The 26,758-nt window shown below is 40.8% G+C and overlaps 1 protein-coding gene across 22 annotated transcripts in view; it reads left to right on the forward strand.

Moving 5' to 3' along the window:
* Window positions 1-26,758, forward strand: part of Macf1 (microtubule actin crosslinking factor 1) — a 338,997-nt gene that overhangs the window by 208,983 nt on the left and 103,256 nt on the right. For 18 of the 22 annotated variants that reach the window (XM_041651076.1, XM_041651084.1, XM_041651079.1 and 15 more), the window contains 8 exons: window positions 3,657-8,990; window positions 9,883-10,032; window positions 15,357-15,572; window positions 15,929-16,078; window positions 18,841-19,074; window positions 21,593-21,742; window positions 23,732-23,965; window positions 25,301-25,525. In XM_041651076.1, coding sequence (XP_041507010.1) covers window positions 3,657-8,990; window positions 9,883-10,032; window positions 15,357-15,572; window positions 15,929-16,078; window positions 18,841-19,074; window positions 21,593-21,742; window positions 23,732-23,965; window positions 25,301-25,525 — 6,693 coding nt within the window. The remainder of the gene's footprint in view (window positions 1-3,656; window positions 8,991-9,882; window positions 10,033-15,356; window positions 15,573-15,928; window positions 16,079-18,840; window positions 19,075-21,592; window positions 21,743-23,731; window positions 23,966-25,300; window positions 25,526-26,758) is intronic. The other 4 variants (XM_041651098.1, XM_041651100.1, XM_041651099.1 and 1 more) reach the window with 2 other exon arrangements.

The raw sequence follows: 26,758 nt of genomic DNA on the forward strand, positions 1-26,758 counted from the left end.
GCACATCAGAATAGCTAAGGAGAACTTAAATTCTGTGTTGTGTCTGATGACATTCCTTATGGTAAGATATGATAGGATTACTCCTTTGTGACCTTATCACTCAAGGTTGATAGCCAAGAGTTGTGGAAGTTGGCAAGAAAATGCTTACAAACCTCTTCCCCCGCAGAGTGACCAAACTGCCTGGCAGATTAGCTTCACTGACTGAGACGCTGGTTCCCCTCACCCATGGTCATCCCATCGTGCAGCACAGTTAACAATTTTCACTTCACGTTCATTTTGTACCCATGAAAGCCATAGTTACTGTTGGTTGTCTTAAATTCTTCCTGGATGCGTGTGTGTGTGTGTGTGTGCGCGCGCATTTAACCAAATTATATTCATGTGTCTCTGGGATATACATGTGTGTTTGCCTGCTTATTTCCTATGTTGTGAAGCAATGGCCAGTTTATGTGGGGAAGGCCAGTATGTCATAAATCACATTTGGTTAATGCTGCTCAGAATGATTGTTCAAACAAATATCTTGATTCTGGCCCATGTATATAAATATGTAAATTCATAAAATCTACAGAGTAGAACCAGCCCTGCTTTGATGGTATATTTCCAAAAAGAATGTGCTGGTGTCGAATTTTCTGTGTAATGTAGCCCACTTCCAATGGCTTGTTGCTTCACCATATAAGGGAGTATGTGAAAAGTTTTAACAATTGCTTGCTGAGAACATCCAGTTCTCATTTTGAAATGTTAAGAAGGGGTGGGGGGAAAGAGAAAAAGACAAGCTGCTGAGCACCACTACATTGAGCATGATGTGTCCCTGTACTGTGTGTGTTTCATGTAAAGTATTGTTCTGATTAACTGACATCCTTGCTTACAAGTTTCACTAACCCTTTGGAGTTTAAGCACAAATGCACAAAGGGAAAAGAGGACGACCTGTTTGGGGTTCTTTTTTGCAAAAAAAACAAACAGTCGCATGCTGGACGCTAACACCAAGCTTACACTGTGTATGTGACACGGCTGAGCTGCTCCGTAAGGCTCTATCTCTTACCTGCTGAGGCGGGCCCTGCAGTTTGGGTAAGTAGAAGCCTGTTATGTTTTCTTTCCATTTCTCCCCCTGTCTTTTACTGTTCTTCTGGGTCAGAGTGTCCATGTTTGGTAGACTGGATTTCTCTGGATTACTTCCCATCTCAGTGCTGCCTGCCTGTTCTCCAAGAATGAGCGTGCTGGGAAGAATTATGAAGGCTTTTCTCTTTGGCTTGATTCCAGGCTTTTCTTCAATGTCAGTATTTTTGAGATTATAAATCTTACAGAAGAAATTGGAAATTTTCAACAGTTTTCCCCTTTGTCATAGTATCTCTTTCTCAGCAGGCTTTAAGTGGATTTTTAAAAAGGAAATCATTTAGGTAATACAAGTGTCATACACCAGTGAACTTTTTTTTCAATCTCTACAAAATAAGTATATAGTAGATTTGTATAATTTGTGTGTTTTACTTATATAAATTGAACCCTACACTACAGAAAATAAGTTGGGGAAGAAAATAGCAAATAATATTTTACATAGCATGGGGAAGTATACCAAAATGTGCCATCATCAGTTGAGCATATATAATGAAATGGAGACATGAACCAAATCTTTGCTATGCATTCTATATGCATATGTGCTGTCACCATGCTTAAACTCTTCATGCAGTCTTCATGTGGAGGATGCAGCCCAGTGGTGCTAAGGGTCTGCATACACATTTTTATTCATTCGGTGTTGGCTGCATGGCAGATACTGCCCCTGTACACTGAGGGGCAAACCATGTTTTTATATAGTTTGCTTCTCATTGAGACTAGAAATGAGGTACACTTGTTAGTAGAGAGGGAAGTGATTGACAAGTCAAGATTCTGTATGAATAAGTTTTCATGAGCTAAATAAAATCCAAACATAGCCGGGCGATGGTGGCGCATGCCTTTAATCCCAGCACTCGGGAGTCAGAGACAGGTGGATCTCTGTGAGTTCGAGACCAGCCTGGTCTACAGAGCTAGTTCTAGGACAGGCTCCAAAGCCACAGAGAAACCCTGTCTCGAAAAACAAACAAACAAAAAAACAAAAATAACTCTGTCCAAAGAGGAGACAGATAATGTCATTAAAGAAAATAAAGATGATGGCTAGGAAGGGCATAGTGGCTTCTGCTTTTAATCCCCACACTCTGGAGGCAAAAGCAGGAGACCATGGTGTGTGAATTTAAGTCCAGCCTGGTCTACATAGTGAATTGTCAGGACAGTCAGAGCTACATAATGAGACTTGTCTCAAACAAACAAACAAACAAACAAACAAAACCTGTAAACTTGAAGTGTAACACAAGTAACAAAGCAGTCTAGGCAGTTAAGCTCTTAAATGATTTAAAGTCTGGGATAAAAGGCTTTAAATTGAAAACCAGCAGCCTGTTTTTAGAATTTGCAAGGGTAATTTTAACAATGTATAAGGTTTACCTTATTCCTTGGATTTAGAGACTAAACTTCTGTTTTAGGTGTGGCTTTATTATTTGCTGTTTCCCCAAACCATCCAAAGAGATAGTGTAACAGCAAAAGATTGGAGGCCAGGTTGGCTTCTGGAACTCACTTGTACTAGTAGTTCCACCATCTGAAGTCCCTAATCTGTCCCTTCCTTGACTTACTACTTTCAGGTTTTCAAACTAACTTAACTCAAAGTCATTGCCTTTGGAAAAGCCAGGATTGGCTTCCAAGAGAGTTAGCTCAATTACACACTCCTTGAATGATATATACAAGCCCATTTATTAGGATGTACAACTACTTTGTAGCTAAAAATCTCTCATCCTTTGTACTAACCCTGTTATCAGTCCATCCGTCCCCCCAAAAAGCTGTTTCCAGAGCCTGCATGGGCTGCAGCACTGAGAAATTATATTGGGAACTGGTATGTGTCTGTAAGAACCTTTCTAATAATCTGATCTTATAAATACTATCCAGATGTTAGAGCATGGTTCAGCGATTAAGAGCACTTACTGCTCTCCCAGAAGACTTGAATTCAATACCTACATTAGACAGTTCACAATCATCTGTAACTCCAGCTCTAGGAGATCTGTCACCTTTGGTCTACTAGGGCACCTACACTCATATACTCATACCCACACATATATGTATATAATTTAAAAACTAACTCCCCAAGGCCAACAGTGTGGCTCAGCCAGTTAGAATACCCACTGCCAGGCTGGTCACCTGAGTTTGCTATCCAGGGCCCACACGATGGGAGGACAGAACCGAGTCCACCAGCTGTCCTGCTTACACGTTTGCGCTCTGGCTCGTGAATGCCCTCATGTATACACGTACACATACCTTACACGCTAAGTAAGTAAATAAGATGTAAAAATTAAAAGAAAAACTAGCTATCCTTTTTTTTAGCTGCTTGCCTCTTTGTAAAACTTTTTACTCAGATATGTTTAATGCTTTCATATTTTAAGCAATCTATGAACTTCTGACTCTATTAAATATTCTGCAATTTAGAAAACTGATTTCTTAGCATAAATGGCCTGGCTTGCATTTCACATTTCGTGTAGGTTTCTCTTGTGATCAGAATTTTATCTGCTATGGTTCTTTAAAAAGATTCCTTCCAACCGTTACACTTTACCATTGACTCTGATTCAATTTTCATTTTAATTTTTTTTTAGGGTTGCAGAGCTGTTGCTGGCGTGATTGACCTAGGCACAGTGGAGATATTTCCCATCTTCAGAGCCATGCAAAAGGGCCTTATTGACCAAGACACAGGCCTTGTGCTCCTGGAATCCCAGGTTATCATGTCTGGCCTCATTGCCTCTGAGAACAGTGAAAAACTCTCTTTGGAAGAGGGTCTCGTCAGAAACCTCATTAACCTTCCAATGTACCAACAGCTCCTGGAGCTGCAGGATTCTCTGTCCTTAATAAGCAGGCTTACAGAGACTCAAGGCCCCCTTTCTGTGGTGGAAGCAATTGAAAAGAAAATAATCAGTGAGAGACTCGGACTGAAAATCTTAGAAGCTCACCTGGCAACGGGAGGTTTCAGTCTCTCCCCAAGTGAGAACTGTATTAATCTGGAGGAAGCTTTTCATCAAGGCTTCATTTCATCGTGGCTTCATTCGGTATTACAGTCTCACCTGAGATCATCCAAGAATTTGATAGACCCTAACACAGCTGAGAAAGTTAACTTGCTAGAACTGATGCAGAGATGTATCATCCATCAAGAATCAGGCCTGAAATTGCTGCCTGTCAAGCAGTTGGCAGGGGGAATGGTGAGCTTGAAGTCAGGTCGGAAGGTTAGCATTTTCCGTGCCGTTCAGGAAGGATTGATAGATAGGCAGGTCACTGTCCGACTGCTGGAAGCTCAGCTTTTTGCTGGTGGCATAGTAGATCCAAGAACAGGACACAGACTTACAGTGGAAGAGGCTGTGAGACATAATTTGATTGACCAAGATATGGCCTGTGCTATTCTCATAAGGCAGCTTCAGACAGGAGGCATCATTGACACTGTCACAGGGAATAGGATGACTATGGATGAAGCAGTGAGCAATAATCTAGTAGCTGCTAAGACTGCCCTTGTAATTCTGGAATCCCTCTGGTCATTCATGGGGTTACTATGGCCTGAATCTGGCGAGATACTCCCAATTACAGATGCTCTAGAACAAGGTATTGTGTCTACTGAATTAGCACATAAAATTCTCAGTAAACGACAGCAAATTGAGGCTCTTTTTCTACCAACAATTACAGAGATTTGGTCCTGGAAGAAAGCAACAGAGAGTGGTATCTTAGATACAGAACTTGCCAATAACTTAAGATCAATTTGTATCCCTGATGTTATGCCTCACATACAACTAGCAGACTCAGCAGAACAAAGTAAATTAGGTGTTGCTCCTGGTACCCTACCCCTGTTGTGCCAAAGAGAGAAAATAGTAAGCCATGGAGAGAAGCTTTTGTTTCAACTGATGACTCACAGCTACATTAATGTACAGACCGGGCAAAGACTGCTTCTGTTGGATCAGGAGCTGCTGGAGATGCTATCATCCAGAGATGAATATCAAACAGATCTTCCAGATGTATTTGAAATTCAGCATCAAAGACTAAACATGTCTGGGGAATTGCAAGAATTGGATACTGGAAATGTCTCCCAAATTTCCAGTGCTAAATGTACTAGGAAGCCCTGTGAATCCCAGTTTCTTTCTCAGAACAAAGACTATCCCAAACTGGAAAACTATACTGAAGCAAAAGGCAAAAGGACTGCTGTAGGAATAGAACGCTCTTCTGAAGAGAGCCTTAAGAAGGATCTATTTGTAGGAGAACAAAAAGCAATTACTGCAAACGTTGGCACTTTGAAGGTCATAAATCAAGTCAACTTAGAGCTTCAAAGTCCATTGTTAGATACTAGAAAGGAAGAACAAACAGACATGTTTAGCAAGGAAAATATCAGTGGAGGACCCCTCCTAGTGGAATGTCCTGAGGAATCTGAAGGTATGCCTTTGGTGCTTGAGAAAGACCTCCTTTCTACTGAGAAATCAGAATGGCAAGCTCCCACAAAGACTTCCTTCACATGTCAGAAAGAAAAAGTAAAGACTGTCAAAACTGAGTTTATTCCAAGTGAAACTATAATACCCCTCATAAAGTTCCAAAACAAAAATTCACAATGTCAAGAGGAGACTTCAAGCTTGAAATCAGAATTTAAGTCAGAAAATGGTATGAATATTAATTCTTTGGAGAAAGAGTTAAGTGGAACACTTTTGGCTGAGGATAGCCACAGACAGAGCCAAGAAGGACAGAGTGTTGCAGATGGTCGCATGGTGGTGTTAGAAAAGACTGATACAGATGGGGATGGTGGTGAACCTTCCTTGTTGTGTGGTCATCCTTTTGAATTGCTAGAAGAAGTCACCTTAAGTAAGTTATCTTCACAGCTACTGGATGGTGGTATCATCCATGAAGAAACAGGTCAGAAACTCTTACTAAATGAAGCAATAGGCCAAGGCCTTGTGTCTAGCCATACTGCTGTGAAACTAATGGGAAAACTGAACATGTTTCGGGGCTTCTTTGACGCTCAGACCTGTGAGTCTTTGACAACTGAAGAAGTCATTGATGAAGGTCTGATGGATGAGAAATTACTACATAATGTCCTTATGTCAGACAGAGCTATAAGTGGTGTCTTAGACCCCAGAACCAACTCACTGTGCTCTGTAAAGCAGGCCGTGGCAGCTGGACTTCTCGACAAGGAGCTAGCCACCAGGATTTTAGAGGGCCAGGTGGTAACTGGAGGAATTGTGGACCTGAAACGGGGCAAAAAGCTTTCAGTAACTTTGGCCTCAAATCTTGGTTTGGTAGACAGTGCTGACCAGACAGACCTTATAAATCTGGAAAAGGCTACCAAAGGCAGAGACGCTGAAAAAGCAGTTAAGAAGAGATTAATTGGGCTACAAATGGAAACAACAGGACTTATGGACCCTGTTAGTAAAGCACCATTAACAGTTTTGCAGTCCATTGAGAGAGGTCTTCTGGAGAGAGAAGAAGCTGTTTCTCTGTTGGCTAAGCAAGTACTTGATGGTGGTATCATTCATCATATTTCTGGGTTGAGACTTTCTGTTGATAATGCCTTCAAACATGGCTTCATTGGTGAAGATGTAGCCAGGCAGCTCAAAAAAGTTGAGAATTTAAATCACCATCAATTTTTTCATCCTCAAACAAAGAAAGCTCTTTCCTTCTCAGAAGCCATAAAATTAGATCTTGTCTCTCCAGAGTTGAAAAGAGAAATCCAAGAGATTCAGGACTATAGTGGGAACTTGGGAGATCTCATTTATGGTCAGAAATTGACCTTGGCAGAAGCTAACAAAGGAGGATCCTTAGCTAATAAGACAGAATTACCTTCAGGAATGATACATGGAGTTGTAGATCCTGAGAACTGCAGAATTATTCCCTACTCAGAATTAGTAAAGAAATGTAGGATTGACACTGAGTCTGGATGGAGATATCTTGAAGTAATCCCATTCTCTGATATTAAAGATGAGGTGAGCAACCAAGTGCTACCATTGTCTGAAGCAATGCAGCATGGCAAGGTAGATTTTGCATCTACACTGAAGATTTTAGAAGCCCAGGCAAACACTGGTGGAATTATAGATACAACCACAGGAAGAAGATTGACATTGGCATCAGCTTTGGAACAGAAACTATTGGATGAAAACATGGCCAGAATTATTGCTTTTCATCAGATTTTAAGTGGAGGAATTATTGATATATATAATGATCAAAGAGTGACTTTAAAGGATGCTGTAGAGAAAAGATTTATTAGCCCTGAGCTGGCATCTGTGATCCAAGCAGATACCTTAGAAAAGCAAGGTGGGACTGAAGTATGTGAATTGAAGGGTGAATTACCAAAAACGGAGTTACTAGTTGAGTGTGGTGAGACCTCCAAGGGGAGCTATGATAAAGAACAGCATGAGAGAGTGGTCCAAGTTGGAAGTCAGTGTGTTCAAGAAAAGGTTAAAGGAAGGGTTTCTAGTAGGGGAAAGGCAGAAAGAGGCAGGAAGGTTTCACTAAAGGAGATGGAAAGTAAGTCTCATGATGAGGAGAAAGCTTCTTTGGACAATAAAGTTCCTGCTGACATCATAAGTCCTGGTGGTCTTGAAGGTGAACCTTCACACCAAGTTTCAGTGATGCGTCCCTGTTCAGGAGCTTCTGATTTGAAACCCAGAGAGGAAGCTAGAAGTCGCATGAGAAAGTGTGCAGATGTAGAGCAGGAGAAAGTAGTGACACAAATAAAAACGATTTCTCACGTAAGACAATCTACGTCAGGCCTGGATGCTGAAGAAGCAAGAGAATGTCGAGGGAAAAGGATTTCAGAAGGCCAGGAATCTCATCGCGAATCAGTCAGCGGACTGTTGAGTAAGCAGTCAGTGAATGTGAGGGTTAACAGAGGAGTGGCTGTCGGGGAAAGTGTCCACACAGGCAAAGCAGCAGGCCTTCCTGAGGAAAGCTTGGACCAGGAAGTTACTGTTGGTGATGAACATGACTCGTGTGTAAAGAGAAATGACAAGAGAAAAGACATTGGTAGAGAAATGAACTTTTCTGTTATTTGTAAAACTGAAGACTTCCCTTCCCAAGTGACATCCAAAGATGCTTCCCTACAGAATCAAGGTGCTTTAACATTCTTCAGCGAAGAGGAAATGAAAACTGTGAACCTCTGCTCGATCTTAAAGCCAGAAGAAAAGTTACCTCAAGAAATTGCTAGTGATGCCCAGAAGAAACCATTTTCTTCTGAGATCCCAAGACCTGAAAGACTAAATGACCCGGACTCAGATGGAGAAGTCCCCGTTTCAGACACATTCCAAATTTCCAGAAGAGACATGTCTGCCCAAAGACCCAGCAGACAGAATACTACCAATGGCCACAACCTGTGTGCTACATCTAAGACTGGGGAGACCAAAGATAAGATTTTCACTTGTAGAGATGACAAAGAAAAGTTATACCAAGAAATACCTTTGGACTCAACAAGAGCTCATATATGGAAAGAACCCACAGTTTCTACCATAAATACAGAAGTAGTCAGTCATCTAGACTCCTCAGATAGAAAATATCTTCATGAGGATAGCAAAGGGGATCGTGAGCTTTGTGAACATGAAAAATCTAAAATAGCAACAACCCAGGAAACAAAATTTCTTGAAATAGTAAATCCCATAATTAGAGACCCAGAAGAACAGTCCTCTGAAGACATAGTGGGTCAGAAAGGACCCAGGGTCTTTTTTCCAGAGAAATTGCCCAAAGGAATATTACTGAAGGAGAATGTAGAACACCACAATGCTGTCACTAGTCCCACTGTTTCAGAAGTCAGTGAAGAAATGCCAGTGTCCCTGCCATATTCTACAATGAAGATAGGTGAGAAGGTGCCTCAGGAAAAGTACAAAGAAATCCTTGGTGAAGAACAAGCTCCCTTCATGGCTGTACCTGGTGAGAAGGGGAAAGAAGGTGTAAACCCATTGCCCTGCAGAGCTACTCAGGCAAGTAAATGTTTCTGTTTGCTTACGGTTTGGGGCCATTTGTTTTGTTTTGTTTTGATTTGATTTGATCTTTTTTGAGGCAGGGTTTAACTTTGTGACCTGAGCTGACCTGGTACTCATTATGTATCCCAGGGTAGCCTCAGACTTATAGCAACCCTCTTGCCTCCCATTCTAGAATTAGAGAACACACACCATCATTTCTGGCTTGTTGATTATTTATTAAAGATAAAAGTAGCTTTAGTGCTATGATGATTTTTTTCTTCCTTTCTTTTTTGTGCTGCTTCCTAGGCAAGTACTCTACTACTGAGCTATATTCTCAGCCCTAGCTTGATGCTGTAATTCTTAATTGGATACAGAAGTCACTTGTGTATAATTGTATGCACTTATACATGCATACATACATATAAATACATACATATTTATTTATGGCATTACCTAAATCTCTTAAATTACCAACTCATTTATTATCTGTAATATAGTTGTTGGAAAATTAAGCATTGCTTGTGAATATCTTCCTAAAAATTTGTAAGAATTTTTGTTATTGGACCCAGGGTTTGCTATGCAGTTATTATACTGTCAAGATCTACCACCTGCCCAAGAGTCCTAAAGTTAAAAACTTATTTGAAATATTGGAATGATTTTACTTGAAATTAGAATGTCTTTTAGAAATGTTTTTAAATGAATCTAACTTATTGGTAATGGTGTGCTTCTCTTCTCTAAGAAAATTAATAAAAATCACGTTGCTTATTGCTTAGAAATGGCTCAGACAGAATAGAATACTTCATCCTGTCTTATTTGTAGTAAAAATAGCCTCTTTCTGTCACAAACAACTACCTCCTTTAAAAGCTGACTTTTAGGAAAACAGAGCTTAGATTTACTTTTGGTTCCACAGAATGTATTTACCCGACGACTTTGTTTAGAGCATGATGAGAAGCTGGTGTCCTATCTGTCTCTCTTACGGGACATTGAAATGAGAACCAAACAGATTCAGCCTTTGGAGCCTAATGTGGCAGAGCTGCAGGATCTGCTGTGTCAGGCCAAGGTACGTTCCCAAACATACTTCCATGTCCACTGGCTTCAAGATGGTGACCTCCAGCTATCTTGAAGATTTCAGGGCTTAAAGTGCTTTTCACTCCCTCTCATTGAAAAAAAAACTCTTGCTCCTTATTAGGCATTGGTAGGTATTCCAGGCCAGAACGGTAAGAGCCAGATTTGAATCTGCTTTGGATGGACGTTTGCTTGTGTGGTCTTTAATTTAGTGAGGTAATTTCAAAAGCAGTGTGGTTAGTTAAGAAACTTAAAGTAAGGTAGGTATGGTGATACATGCCTTTAATCCCAGCCCTGGAAGTCAGAGGCAGGAGGACCCCTGTGAGTTTGAGGGCAGCCTAATCTACATAGTGAGCTCCAAGAGAACCAATACTACACAGAGACACTCTGTCTCCCCACCCCCCCCACCCCCCAAAAAAAAGGAAAGAAAGAAAAAAACAGAGAACTTACTGCTGGGACTGGAGAATGGCTCAGCAGTTCAGAGCACATGTTGGTCTTCAGAGGTTCAGAGTTCAGTGCCTAGAAACCATGTCTAGTCAATCACAGTCGACCGCTGTAACTTCAGCTCCAGTGAACTGACATCCTCTTCTGGCCTCCGTAATACATACACAAACACATATACATGCACTCAAATTAATAAAAAATAAATCTTTTTTAAAAAGAAAGAAAAGGTTTGCTTTTAGCTAACCGGAGAATTCTAGCTTATAACTTCAGTGGATGAAGTTAAACAGCAGCGTGAGTTATATTACATAAATCCCTAAAATCCCTCTTTAATAGTAACACCAGAAAATAGATAAATTTGCATATGCAAAAGAGTTCTAACTTGTTTAAAGTGTAAGAAGCAATTAAATCTACCAATTGCCAGCTCTTTCAGTGGTGTAGCAGCTGCATGTGCTGTTTCCCTACAGAACAGGAAAAGTTGTCTTCTGAAGAAAGCATCTCCTTAGACTCTGTGGGTGGACACCGTGGAAGGTGAGGCTGCTTTGCTGCAAGGATAAAATTAGATGAAAGCGATTGACCATGGGCTTCATATTCATTCTACTTCCAATGATTTCACTTACCCGTGGGAAAAGAAGACCCAGTGGTGATAATGGAAATGTTTCCTAACTCTATGGCCTAATATTATCACCTCAGTGAAGCCTGCATTTATGAGACCAACCCATGCATATAGTTTGTAGAACTTTTTAAGAAATTCAAAGTCACCATTTATGTCAGTAAGACATCTCACTGAAGCAGGGTGGTGGTGACACATGCCTTTAATCCCATCACTTGGGAGGCAGAGGCAGGCAGATCTCTGAGTCCAGCCTGGTCTATAAAACAAGTTCCAGGACAGGTAGGACTGTTAAACAGAGAAACAGACATCTCATTGGATAAAGGCACTTGCTGTCAAGTCCGTTCCATCCCCAGGACCTGTATAGTGGAAGGAAAGAATGAATTCCTGCAAGTTGTTCTCTGACCTCTGTACTGTGTTTGCATTGTAGCAATGTCCTTTAAAGGGCTATAATATAATATATAACTTTAAAAAAAAAAGTGCAGCTAGGACTCTCTAGGAACAGAGATCTGAGAACACTCTTTCCATCCATGAGGTAAATAAATCCTACTATTATGTTTGTATGTGTATCTCTGTGTGTGAGTACGTGCATATGATTGTACGTACCTGTACCTGCAGATATCATAGTGTAGGATCTCCTGGAGCTAGAGTTAACAGGTAATTGTCAGCTGCTCAACATTGGTGCTAGGAGCAATAGGTGCTCTTGACTGCTGAGCCATCTTTCCCATAGTGCTTGTGCCTTCTTGCTGGGGAAACCAACAGTGTTTTACTTACATTTCTGGCTGGATATGGTAGTATATGCCTGTAATCCTTCCCCTGAGAGAAAGAGAATGATCACCACAAGGTTGTTTACATCATCACCAGCCTGCTCTACATAGTGAGTTTCAGGCCAGCCAAAGCTACATTTTGTGTCTTAACAGAAACAAAACGCAGGAGAATCGGGCACACTTGTAATCCCAGCATTGGGGAAGCAGAAGTAGGAAGGAGGATTCCTACAGTAGCTTGCTGACCAGATAGTTTGGCCTAATTGATTCAAAGGAGGTAAATGGCATTCCTGAAGATGACACCCCAGCTTGTCCTCTAGCCTGCACATACTTTGTTTTTGTCTGTTTGTTGAATCAAAAATTTGATTCACAATTTCAGAAATGAAGCCAGCTATATTTAGTTGGTTAGGTGGTTGGTTTTAATGGTTTGGTTTTTTCTTTTTGCTTTTGTGTATTGTGCACGCACATATGTGGTTGTACACCCTCACAAGTGGGCCATAGACATTTATTTCATTGTCCCGTTCTATCACCCTCTATCTTGCACCTTTTTAGACAGGGTCTCTCACTGAACCTGAAGTAGGATGCTGCCACAAACCCCAGCAATATTCTTGTTCCTCATCCTTCTCTAGTACTGGGGTTACATGTGTTCATGGCCATTCACAGCTTTTTCTGTGGGACTATAGAATTTGAACTCAGGTCTTCATGATTCTTCAAGCAAGTTCTCCTACCTGCTGAGCCACATCCCTTGTCCTGTCTCAGATTTCAAAGAACACCAAGAAATGCTGACTTTATAGAACTAGAGGAAAAGATCTCTAGGAAGAACAGAGGCCACAGATACTGAATCCAGTGAAGACAAATTCATTATTACCATGGTAAAAATGGTTTCCATGAAAGGTAGAGGCAGGCCAATTTGAGTTCGAGGCCAACCTGGTCTACAGAGCAAGTTACAGACAGGATGGCCAGGGCTACTCAGAGAAGTCTCAAAAACAAAAACAAACAAACAAACAACAACAGCAAAAATGGTTTCCACAGTGTGAGGAGATAAAAACTGATGGCAGATGATTACTGTATGTCGTCTTTCCAGAAGTGTCGTGTTGCAGACAGCAGCTAGAGGGCGTAGAGTGAGTGAGGGGTATTTTCAGTGGATTCTGGAGAAGGGAAGAGAGGGAGACTTTGATAACAGATAATAAGTGTCAGGCTCTTACAAACATAGAAAGGATAGAAAGGTAACCTTGAACGGGAAGATGAGTCGCTTGTTGAAATTGGAAGCCAAAATGAAGATGGTGGAGCCTGTGGAAGTTTGCCATGTTTCCCAGTATCCAGTATGTGGCATACGTAGGGTAGCTAAAAGGGAAATGAGGCTATACTCTAAATCACTATTATGCTTTTCCACCACCCACTGCTGGCTTCATTGAGGAGTAAGAAATTATAGAACAGCTGAGTGGGGAGACTGTTTCCAAGTATTTTTGTATTCTTTCGATCTTCCCCTTAGAATTTGGATTGAAAAAGTCTTTTTGGGTGAGTTCCCTCGGCGTCCTCTAACCCCACATGTCAGCTGCCTGGGGATTGCCACCACCAGGACCAGCCTCCAGCAGCTCAGGGATTGAAGGGGGAGCCAACGGAGCTGGCTAACTAATCGCTCCACTTGGCTTTTCTATCTGAGGAAGTTAGACTTAACTCTCTGGGGCTGACAAAAAAGGGAAAACACACACATACACACCTATGGGATCTCTTTATCATCTTCCTCTCTTCTTTATTTCTTTTCTTTCCTTTATCTAGATGTATCCCTTCTGTTTCTCTTGATGTCTTCCTTCTAACTAACTTTATTTTTACCCTTATAGCTTATATATCCCAGCAACATCTTTGAAGCACTATAAAAATTAAAATATGGTTACATTCTGTTTTTAAGTGAATGATTGCAATGACTATAAGTTTTAAAACAACATGTTTTCCATATTCCTTACATGAGTAACATTTTATGTATTCTAGGTGAAAAACAAATTATCCCATGAACCCACATACATTCATATTCAAACAACTTATTACAGATTAATAGTGTAAGCAAGCAAAATATTTTTTTCTCAGCCAGTTCTTTTATAGGCAGGCTGCATTTTGTGGTTACAAAGAAGGGATCAGTCATTTTATTGTTTATCTCTAAGGATAATCTTATAAAAAAATCTTAAAAGAATTGCAAATCTAAGCTTTTATATATGAAAAACAATCACTATGTTCATATGAGGTGCCCTGGAACTGGAGTTACAGATAGTTGTGAGCTGCCATGTGGGTGATGGGAATTGAGCCCAGGTCCTCTGGAAGAGCAACCAATGATCTTAATCACTAAGCCATCTCAGCCATCTCTCCAAGCCCTCAATTGTTCTTCTTAATCATTAACCTAAGCCACAGTCTATAGGATTCCTCGAGAGAAGCTCATGTGTCCTGTGTGACACTTCCTTGTTCTTATTTTTTATCCCCTACAGCCCCTGTTTTTTCAGGAGCTGAGTCAATATTTTATCCTATCTTTACCTATGTTAATTTTCCCACTAAACTTAACCTTTCTCACAATCCCTTACTATATTAAAAACCCTCAATCATCAAAATCCTATTTAAGCTAACACTATTAATGTATAAAATTATTGCTTCAGTTAGATAGTACAGTTTAGGAGGAAAGCATCTTCATAGTAATCCACAGGTCAGAATGCCCAGTAGAATGGAATGTTTCCATGAGAGGATCACACTACACTAAAGGCAGTGGAGGTCTCCTCGTGCCTCTTCACACCATGCCAGATGGCAGTGACAAACATGGAAAGACACAGCAGTAGCGAGAGACATTCTGGGACTGAGGCTCTCAGGCCTTGCCCATCCAAGAGTCACCCATCAGTGCCTTGCATGCTGATAGGCCGATCCCCTGAAGTCAATTGCCACCTGCTGCTCCTCTGGCAAAGCCAACATCACCTGAGAAAGGAAAATTGACAGTCTTAGAGAGGAGTCAAGGTCTAGTGGTCAGAGTACTACACTGAGTCAGAAACCTGAACCCAAGCCGGGTGGTGGTGGTGCACGCCTTTAATCCCCGCACTCGGGAGGCAGAGGCAGGCGGATCTCTGGGAGTTCGAGGCCAGCCTGGTCTACAAGAGCTAGTTCCAGGACAGGCTCCAAAACCAAAGAGAAACCCTGTCTCGAAAAACCAAAAAAAAGAAACCTGAACCCAAGACCTTACCTATTTCAGTTTGGTAACCTCAGAGGAAATAATTCTTGATGTTTAAGCCGAGAAATATGAATTAGTTAGTGATTAAACTAAGGATCCTACTTTTCTAAGCCCCAAGTTCTATGTAGACACAAGGTGAGCTGACAGATGTGTTCACTGCTGATTTCCTGCAGGCAAAATTGCTATTCTGTACAGAGGGTTGAATCTAGGTCTTAAGCAAGGTGGGCACATGCTCTACCGCTGAACCCCAGCCACAGCACTGCTCTTGATTTTGGAGGTGACTTTACTCTCTGTTCCCTCAGGTATTAGACAGGGAGCTGAAAGATCTGTCCACCGTGGTGAGTCAGGAATTGGAGTGTGTGGATCGGATTGTTATCAGCCAGCCGCAAGAAGTTCCTGCTCAGCTGCTGAAGGCATTAGAAAAAGATGCCAGGAATCTTCAGAAATCTCTAGACTCCGTTAGTGACTCTTGGGGTTCCAGACTCCTCTACCTCCAGAATGCCATGGAAGTCAAACAGGTAGTGTCTTGGTTTGGGGGCTTTGTTCTTTGTGAGCTTTTTGTTTTATTAAGTTGCGCTCTTTTAAGATTTATTTTTTATTATGTATGTGTATATTAGGGGCTATGTTCATGTGAGTGTGTGCCATCAGAAACCAGAAGGAAGGTACCAGATCCCCTGGAACTGGAGTTACAGGTGCTTGTGAGTTCCCTGGTGTGGTTGCTAAGAACCAAATTCACGTACTTTGTAGAGCAGCAAATGCTCTTAGCCACCCAGGCATCTCTCTAGCCCTTGTGCGTTGTTTTTATGCCTAAGGACTCACACAAAGCCTGCGGAGATCTGGAGGGTCATGGTCTGACTTGCTGTGTATTTCCTAGACCGCAGTGTTCAATCAGCACACGGAACTAGAAGGCAAACTTGAAGACCTGAGAGCCTGGGCTGACAGAACCAGTCTTACTCTGAACAGCAGGGGATGTGTCAGTGAAACTGATGCGGACAGCCTGCGTCACTCTCTCCAGCAGTGTGAGGTAAATGCCCACCCATCCCACCCTGTCCTTTCACTTACAACACTGATTCTTAGAAAGTCTGAATTTCCTCTTAGAAATGAGATCAATAATGTTTAATTTTTAAGGTTTTTATGCTCCTAAAGGTTCAAACCCTGTGACTCTTTTTTCTCTCAGTTATTCTCTGAGAGTACCAAGAGTAACTTTATATTACCAACTTTGTATCTTTTTTTGTACTGTGTTTCTGGGCTCTGTCTCATTTTTCTCTTTTGATAGTATCCAATCTTGCACAATTTCTGAAGACATTTTCACCATTGACCTAGAGAGTATGAGTAGCCAAGCTTTTTCTGTAGGCCAGATGGTGCCTTGTAACACCAGTCTTTGTAGGTCAGATTTAGCTTAGAGGTCACAATCCTAGACAACTTGATATATAGAGATTTTTTTCTTCTTAATAAGCTCCAAACTAATGGTTCTTCTTACTAACCAGTGAAAGGAAGTTAAAACTGTGTCATATAGCTACATAGAGGTATATGCCCACGTGTGTCTCCATCAGTTGTTCTTTTGTTACTGTTCTGTTCAGTGCATTGTTCTCTCTGTTGCTACATCCTAGAGTGTATCAGCTCTTAGTACTAGGTCATGAATTTTGTGTTACAGAAGAATGTCACCTTGTAAACTCTTTAGAAAGTAAAAAGGAAATAGAGCTATTTCTCTTCTGTCCTCTCCCCTCTAAGTTCAATACCCAGAACTGGGTGTAGAAGAAGGGAACCAATTCCTGATCATTGTCATCTGACCTCAGTACTCCAGCAGTGCCTTGTGTGCATCTGGGTTGATGTACTTGACACACACACACCAACACCATTATCATAGATTTTAAGATTTGATTTTGGAGGGTCTGGAGAGATGGCTCAGCGGTTAAGAGCATTGCCTGCTCTTCCAAAGGTCCTGAGTTCAATTCCCAGCAACCACATGGTGGCTCACAACCATCTGTAAAGAGGTCTGGTGCCCTCTTCTGGCCTATAGGAATACACGCAGACAGAATATTGTATACATAATAAATAAATAAATACTAAAAAAAAAAAGATTTGATTTTGGGGGCTGGAGAAATGGCTCATTGATTGAAAGCACTGACCTTTCTTCTTGAAGGTCTGGTTCAATTCCCAACACCTACATGGCAGCTCACAACTGTCTGTCACTCCAGTTCCAGGGGATCTGGGACCCTCACACAGATGATACTTGTAGGCGAAACACCAATGCACATAAATAAATCAATTTTTAAAGAGATTTTATTCTGGGGCTTGAGAGATAACTCAGCAATTAAGAGCCCTGGCTGCTTTTCCAGAGACTCAGGCTCAATTTCAAGTGCCCACATAGTTTTAACTCCAATTTCAGGGGATCTGATATTCTCTTCGGGCCTCTGTGTGCACGTGGTACACAGACATACATGCAAGCAAAACAACCATACACATAAAATAAGAGTAGATAAATATTTTTTAATACAAAGATTTTTTAAAAAATATTATGTATATGTGTTGGAGACCTGGGTGTTTGTTTGTGGCACACCAGAAAGGAAGTCAGATTCTCAGGCACTGAAGTTATACACTGTCCTGAGCTGCTCAGTGTCCTCTGGAAGAACAGTAGGTATTCTGAACCACTGATTCTCTTCAGCCATCTAAAAGTAAAGTCGGCTTAGTGAATCCAAGTAAGCTTCCTGCTTTCTCAGGACTGGACTATCAGTTAAATAAATATAGATGCTTAAGTTTACATGCAAGATGTTTGGCTTGCATGTGTGTCTGTTTGTGGTATGCACATGGTGAGGCCAGAAGAGGGCACTGAATCTCCTAAAGCAGAGTTACCACCATATGGGCTCTGAGAATTGAGCCCAGGTCCTCAGGAATAGCAGTCTCTCCAACCCAGAATCTTACATCAGAAATTAATGTTGTATTTTTTCCAAAACTTTTGTTTGTTTGTTTATTTATTTATTAGATTAAACTAGGACTGGTGGCATGGGCCTCTAATTTCAGCTGCTTGGGAATTTGAGCTGAGAATTTGAATTCTCGCAATTCAAGGCCTTTCTGGACTATAAAATGAGTTCAAGGCCAATTTGTTTTGTTTGTTTATTTGTTTTGTTTTATTGTTTTTATTGAGCTATATATTTTTCTCTGCTGTCCTTTCTTCTCCCCTCCCCTTCTACCCTCTCCCATGGTTCCCATGCTCCCAATTTACTCAGGAGATTTTATCTTTTTCTACTTCCCATGTAGTTTAGATCCTCATTGTTGTCTAGGTTCTCTGGGGTTGTGAATTGTAGGCTAGTTTTTCTTTGCTTTATGTCTAAATGTCAAAAAGTCAAGACCAATTTGAACAGCTTAATAAGACCCTGTCTAAAATAAACCAGACATACAAAAGGAGCTGGTATGTATCTCAGTGATACACTGGCTACCCAGTATACACAAAATCCCCAGCTCTACCAAAATAAATAAATGAGAAGATTAAGTCATATGTATTTTGGTTAGCAATAGTATAATTCTGTTAGCATAAATAATTGAAAGGTTGCTGAATTGTAAAGCTAGGTCCAGTAATGGAAGCATTCTAGCAATTAGTGCCTTGTTTGGGGGAATTTGTAAAGAACAGAAAATGAGCTTTGCAGTGCTACTCTGGTCCTGTAGTCATCAATACCAGTTATGAAAATATGAGGTTATCTTTTAATTCTCAAAACCAGTAACTTTTCCATGACTAAAGAAATAAAAGTTATTTTCTTCTGTTTGGTTTTTTTTCCTTACTTGCCTTAGGTTATAAAACAGTCTATAGCTGAAAGGAAATCTCAGCTGGACGTTCTTGCTTTGGATGTTGAGCTCTTTACCACTGAGCATGCACGAGATCTATCTCCTGAGCAGAACCAACAGATGCTGCAGTTTCTGAATGAATTACAGAGGTCCTTCCAGGACCTTGTGGAACAGACTGCAGCTCAGATGGATGCATTGCAGGGCCATCTTCAGCAAATCCAGCAAGAAGTTCAGGTTAAGGTCGGACTGAACCAGCAACTGAGTTCAATTGTCTATGGGGATGTCTTCTGGGGGTTTTCTGACATGTCTCCAACGATCATGAATCCGGGAACCTGGGTTTATCAGCTTCAAAATTTTATGTCCTTCCAGGCCAGTATGACCTGGCCTGAGAAAGAATTGTTCTGACTGTTTTTCTTGTTTTATGTGTGTAAGAGAATATATATGTTTTTGTGCGAATTGCATGTGCAAGTGTTTTAATTTTAGTGAGACGCTACTCTTACTATGTCCCATTGTCTCAACTGCCATGCAAAATTTGTAGCTAGCCCTTTCTTCCTGTTGCTTTCTCTGCATTCATTTGAGACTATGAAGAGCATCTAGGTACTCTGAGCTCTGGACAAGAATGGCTCTGAAATCAGTTTTATTAAAAGACTTTAAAAAAATAACTCAAAATAAGATTTCTTGACAATCTTCAAATATCTGTTAGAAATATTTAATCAGAATAATACTGTTTTTAAGACAGTGTTTCACTGTGTAGCCTAGGCTGACTCTATGTGGAGCAGGTTGACCTTGAGCTCACAGAGATGCCCCTGCCTCTGCCCATGTGCTGTAATTAAAGGCATTAACATGCCTAACCTTGTTTTTGGGATATTTATGTTATTATTTTCTAGCACTTTATTTTTCTACGTGCTGAAGTGACCAGTTTTTCACCATGCAACATAGTGTACAAAAACAGGGTTGATGGTTTCCTTTCTTTTTCTTTCTTTTTTTTTTTAAATCTGATGATAGTCCTACCATTTCCCAGCTTATCTCTCACCTTGCAAAATTTAAATTTAACATAATTCAATTTTTAGTATCATTATAACTTTAGACTATCTTGAGTAATGTTTTTGCCATTTCTGCTATCTGGATAAATTGGTATATTACAAAATGATAGTAGAATTGTCATGTTCCCCAGAAAATCTGTCTCAAGGGCTCCTGTGTTCTGCAAAGTATAGTTGAGCTTTTGGATCAAACTTAAAGAAAATTAGGTTAATCTGTGCCTTCTGTCCCCTGGTACTGTCTAATTATTTCAACTATTTTGAAATTGAAGTAAATCCTGATAAGTTTTTCAGGTTGCTTTCCATACCTGAGCATGTATAATGCTCTTTCCTGATCGTTTAGATAGTCTAGTTTATCCCGTGTCTAATTAGTAAAGCACATTGGTTTGAGCCACCTTAAGCTTAACTGCAGCAGATAATAAAATTGCATGTGAACATTTTAAGCATGGAATTAATTTCACGGTATGCTTTAACCTGTCAGAAACACTCTGCCTCTCTCTGTATTTGCTCTGAATGTGTGTGCGTTAACTTGTTTGCTTTGCTTTTTCAGATTCAGTCTGCACTCATCCTAACCCATGAAGATCCTGTTTCACAACTGAAGAACTCTTAGGAGTCTCTTCCAGTGCCCTTCTGTTTTTCCTAAAAAAAAAGCGGGGGGGGGGGAGTGAGGGCCAGTATGGGCACCTGTTTGTAAGTGCAGGTGACTGTGACATCAGAATGCCATCAGAAGGCAGTCTGGCAAAAACAGTTTTTAGAACGATTATCAGGAGAAACACATCATGCTCAATTGTTGCTCAGTCGGGTACTCTAGTGTCGTAAACTGACCTTAGAGATGGGGAAAGGATCAGGCATGGAAACATATTCTCCCCTCTCTCTCTCTCCCTGGGCCTCACTTTTCCAGTGGTATTTGTAGACATCCAAAAGACAGTTGCTATTTTTGGGCAGTTTTCTTCTAAAATAGCCAAACCACACTTCTTGACTCTGCCATGTAATCATTCTATTTAATGGTCTTATGCAGTTTTAAGACATTTGATTTATAAAGTCAGTTCAATTATTAAGAACCTCATTTAGCTTATCAATTATCCAAACTCCTGAGTTTTCTTTTTTTTTAAAAAACATTTTATTTATTTATTATGTATACAATATTCTGTCTGTGTGTATGTCTGCAGGCCAGAAGAGGGCACCAGACCTCATTACGGATGGTTGTGAGCCACCATGTGGTTGCTGGGAATTGAACTCAGAACCTTTGGAAGAGCAGGCAATGCTCTTAACCACTGAGCCATCTCTCCAGCCCCCCTGAGTTTTTACTTTTTGTTCTGATTACACTTTTCCACATTTCTGACATAAATTGCAGCATATCCTCTTGTTCCAAAGGAAGAACTTCTCAGAAAGACATCATCATTACCACCACCATGTGTGGTTTTCATTGTTGTCCATTCCAAAAATGATAATAGCAGTCTCAAAGGAGCTTCTAAACTAATCCTCATTAGGAGCACATCTCTGTAACTGTCCCTGACTATTATTCCAACTGCATACCAGATGACAGACAGCCCAGATGAGGGGAGCTTCCAGAATATGACTTCTGTGCCTTTTTTTCTCCCTGTTTTCCACCAGCCTTTCCATCTTTGATATATAATTGTCCTGTTTTACAGTTCAGGAAATTATCTTGTATCTGTAAAATGAAAGTTAATTGTTTCTTGACTCCTCTGCATTTTAATTAGACTCTGCAGAAGCAACAAAATACCTGCCATCAGAAGCTGGAGGACCTTCGCAGCTGGGTCGGACAGGCAGAAAGAGCTCTGGTGAGACACCAGGGCGGAGCCTCTCAGCAAGAGCTTTCTGCTTTGCAGAAAGACCAAAGGGGCTTGAAGGTGAGTAAATGTTTGTCAAGGCTCCATAACAGTGCTTAGTAGAAACATCATTGCTAACCCAGACATTGCTACTCTCATGAAAGCTTACAGTTTGGTGGAAGAGATAGATAAGCACACAAACTATCACAAAAAAGGCATCAAACTGCTAACTATTACATGTATAACGGTAAAGTTACATGAAAATATGCCAGAAAGACAATCTAGGGTTTTCTGTAGGGTGCCAGGAAAGATTACTTCAAATAGTGTCATTTAAATTAAGAAGGATATATAGGGCTTAGTGCACAAAGGGGTAGGAGGCAGAAAGCACACCAGGCAGAAGCTTCTACATCAGGCTTAAGGTAGGAGGGGAACTGAACACAGCACGGTCAGAAACTGGAAGAAGTCCCTTCCTCTGAGCTGGAGAGTGGTGATCAGAGACATTGATGTCATTCTCATCTTCTTGGATTTGTAGACCACACAGAGAGAAAAGGTGATAACCAGGAGACTGCAGTGGTCTCTCCTGTTGTTAAACCCTAAAGAAAGGAGTAGGTACTTTTCAAGTCTCCCAGTCAGTCCCTGAAAACAGGTATCAGTGAACTATTGTTCTTGAACATATGTATTATTCTTGAACATATACAGTTTAATTTATAAATTAGGCACAATGAAAGATACATCCATAACTAAATTAGAACAATTATTATAATTATTATATTTATATATAATTATTATATACTGTAATAAAAATTATCACTATTCTTGTCGTTTGGGGCCACTTTTATATGAAATGAGGACTCTTGGAGTATAAGCACCATAATACAGCAGATGACCTGATAGCTGAGTCTACTGCTATGTGTCTAATAGTCAAGTAGTATGTACAACTTGGATGAACTAGACAAAGGAGCTATTCACATCTCAAACTGAGTAGAGCAAGATGAAGTGAGATTTCTTTTTCTGTGTGGGTATTTTGCTTGCATGTGTGTATATGGCCGCATGTGTTTATATGGCGATGTGTCAATGCCCTTGGAGGTGTCAGATCCTCTGGAGCTGGAATCATGGAAGATTGTGAGCTGCCATATACATACTGGAAACTGAACCCAGGTCCTCCCTAAAAACAAATGCTCTTAACTGCTGAGTCAGCTCCCTCCTCCCCCCCCCCCCACATCATTTTGTTTGTTGATTGCTTGTTTGCTTGTTTGTTTGTTTGAAGACAGGAACCTTGACTCGCCAAGAATTTGACGCTAGTTAGACCAAACTAGCCTTGAACTCATAAAGATTCCCACGCCTCTGTCCCTGCTTCCCCACTTCCCCTGCAGTGCTAGGATTAAAGGATAACCACCATGTCTACTAGGAGCGAGTTTACATCACTTAATTTTTTTTTATTTCTTCCACTTTGCAAATCTAGAATTTTTAAATCTTAAAGTTCTTTTTTATTTATCATAATTGCAGATGTATCTCTTGTCTTCCCATCTCCACTTTGTGTATGTGTGCCCCAGACCATGCTTTTAGAGGCCAGTGACAGCAGTGTAGAGTTGGTTTTCTTTTTCTGCCTTTACATGGGTTCCAAAGAAGGAACTTACAAGTCAGTAGGATCTCATTGAAAGAATGCTCGCTGGGTGTGATTGTGTGCACCTTGAATCCCACCAGAGACAAGTGGATCTCTGAGTTCATGGCCAACCTGGTCTACAAAGTGAATTTCAGATCAGCCAGGGCTACACAGAGAAACTTCGTCTTGGGGGGTAGGAGGAGACAGAAGAAAAGAAAAAGGAAGGAAGAAAGGAAGTTAGTTTGTTCTTTGAAGACAATATCACCAAGTAAAAAATCTCTACTATTCAACACTGAATGTTTGCTGGGAAAATTAAATATATTAATTTTTTCTTTCAGTGTAAACTATAAGTGTACTCTTATCAAAAGATCAGAGACTGTGTGTGTGTGTGTGTGTGTCCTCCTTATTCTATTAGAAGACTGAAAGGACTAAAAATAAAGGCAGTCATCTTTGTTTCTCTTTGTTAGGATTTGCAGGATGATATTCAGAATCATTCTGCCTCATTTGCCTCGGCTGTCAAAGATGTTGAAGGGTTCCTGGAAGAGAACCAGACCAAGCTGAGCCCCCAAGAGTTAATGTCTCTTCGAGAAAAACTTCATCAGGCTAAGGAGCAATATGAGGTTCTCCAGGAAAGGACACGGGTAGCTCAGAAGGAGCTGGAGGAAGCAGTGACGTCAGCCTTACAGCACGAGACAGAGAAGGTAGCAATCTGCCATACTTGATTGTTTTCCAAAGCTAAATCTTATGCCAGTATAGAAGCTGGGTGACCTTTAGAGTCACAGAAGAGCACTTTAGGAGCAGGTACATGAGTTGGTCTTTCTTTACCAAAAGTGTCCAGGAGTTCAGATCAGGAGTGATTGGTAAAAAGTGTATTTTACTAAAAACAAAATGAAAACTTGCTTAGTCTGTAGTTTGTACTTTAGCTTAGATGCGATATTAGGCTGGGTAAGAAAAAGCAGATGGTATGTTTCTTGCATGAATATTGATTGATGACCTAAGAGTATTAGAAAAATATCTATAGGATCTTTTGGAATTATAGGCTTTATTCCCAGGCAGGCGGTATAGTCACAGTGTGGACTGTGGGACTAGGAGAAACTGAAAAGCAAAACTAAAAAGTGAAGTCTTGGATGGTTTTACTCAGTACTGGCGGGTTGAAGGATTGAATTGAATCCTTTGTTCGGCTGTATACTCCTATACTAATTGGAGAGTAGAAATCATGGGAAGGTGAAGCAAGCTACACAAAGATGAATGTTAAAAAATATATGAATATTCCTTGACAGGCTCCAAAACCACAGAGAAACCCTGTCTTGAAAAAGAAAAGAAAAAAAGAAAAAAAATATATATGAATATACATCTTAGCACATCCTTTTTTTTTTTTTTGTTATTTTGGTTTTAGGGTTTTTTATTTTGTCTTTTTTTTCCCCCAAGGCAGAGTTTCTCTGTATAATAACTCTGTAGACTAGGCTGGACTTGAACTCACAGAGATCCATCTTCCTCTGCGTTCTGAGTGCTGGGATTAATGGCACGCGCCACTCTGCCTGATTTAGTGTAGCCTTTTTAAGTAAAATACTTGAAGAACTAGAGAGTAGAATTGAGAGGCAAATTTAACAACTGTGCTCAGTTTGGCTGAGTTAAAGGTGACAGTTGTCTTCAGGAAAGAATAGCCAGGTAAGAATGGTACCTATGGCGCATCTTAACTCTTCCCCCGAGTGTGTCACCTCTGCATAGTTAGTTAGGAAGGATCCAGGAATAGTGCTGCGTCTGCGGGACCTTTCTAAATTCTGACATTTGTCCATTTCATTGCAGTATTTTTGGTTATTTTTCTTTAAGCTATTCTGTATTGAGGAAAGCTGGAGTTTATCTTAAATAACTATTTTCACAAGTTTTAGAAGATTCCCATTCTTTGTGCATGGAAAGATTTTACAGCAGGACAGAGCATCACTTTTTAGCACTGGCCTCGTGCACTTGCCTTATTAACCCGTACTCGCACAGTGGAGTGCCGATGGTGTTCTCACTGGAGTACCTCTGGGTTTCAGAGTAAAGCAGCAACCGAGCTGGCAGAGAACAGGAGGAAGATTGATGCTCTCTTGGATTGGGTGACTTCTGTGGGGTCATCTGAAAGACAGCTGCAGGCCAGCCTTCTAGGAATGGAGCAACTCTCTGGAGCTAGCCTTGAAAAACGAGCCTTGGATGCCCCCGATGGTTATGTGGAGGTGAACCAAGTACCAGAGAAACTGGACAGGCAATATGAGTTAATGAAGGTAAGGACGTTAGCTTGTCTTTGATGGGTTTAGAAAGGAACTGTCTCACTCTAGAAAACTGATCACAGCCTTAGTTTGTGTCTTTGATATCACAGCAGCTTGGACACTGTTCTTTTTGTTTTGTTTTGTTCTCTGTGTAGCTTTGGCTGTCCTAGAACTTGCTCTGTAGCCCAGAACTCACAGAGATCCGCTTTTCACTGCCTCCCATGTGCCACCACTCCCTGGTGACCTGGTGACCGTTCTCTCTCTCTCTCTCCCTCTCTCTCTCTCTCTCTCTCTCTCTCTCTCTCTCTCTCTTTTTCTCGAGACAGGTTTCTCTGTAGCTTTCAAGAGCTGGAACTAGCTCTTGTAGACCAGGCTGGTCTCGAACTCACAGAGATCCTCCTGCCTCTGCCTCCCAGGTACTGGGATTAAAGATGTGTGCCACCACTGCCCGGCAACTGTTCTCTTGAAATGCTTTCTGCTTTGACTTCTAGCAGTTTTTCAGCCTGATTATCCTTCTTTTCCTTTGGTCAGCCTTTGAGATACTGTTATCCTTCCAGGTAGATCCAGGCCTCTTTTTTTCTGTTGTAATATACTTTCCTGGTACTGAGAAGATAGCTCAGTTGGTAAATTATTTGCCACACAAGCATGAGATCCAAGTTTGAATATCAGAACCCATGTTAAAATGTGTCATAGTGGGACATGCTAAGATTCTTAGCATGGGGACTCCATGTGGGGGTCCCAGCCAGCCTAGCCTGATTCCAGGTCCAAATGAGAAAGTAACTAAAAAAATAATGTGGGTGGCTTTTGAGGAACAGCACCCAGAATTGATCTCTGGTTACACCTGCATGCACTTGTTCATGTGCACATATAGAAACTCATACACCCCAAAACAATACGCTTTTCTTAGGTACCCTTGTCTATATACCAGATACCAGTATTGACAAATTCCTTGAAAACAAATTTTGTCTGTAATCTGCGGCCTGACCTCACCTGCCTGTTCATCCAACCTGTTCTTTGCATATTCCTAACTTCCCAAACTAATAACCATCCTTGATTTTTTCTATTGTTCTCCCATATTGAGCCATCTTATTTGTAAGATGCTGTATCTTCACATAACTTTATTTTACCTCCCAGATTAAGTCCAGACTCCTAATATGGTTTACTGTCATTGTCACCACCCTCCTAGGTCTGTTTCTGCTTACTTGACCTCAGCCTTCAGCTTCCTTCGCTTTGAGTCTCCAGCTGCCG

Source organism: Microtus oregoni, unplaced genomic scaffold (genome assembly GCF_018167655.1).
Source record: "Microtus oregoni isolate MIOR12 unplaced genomic scaffold, Mior012 000005F_ref0000423, whole genome shotgun sequence".
Taxonomy (NCBI): Eukaryota; Metazoa; Chordata; class Mammalia; order Rodentia; family Cricetidae; genus Microtus; species Microtus oregoni.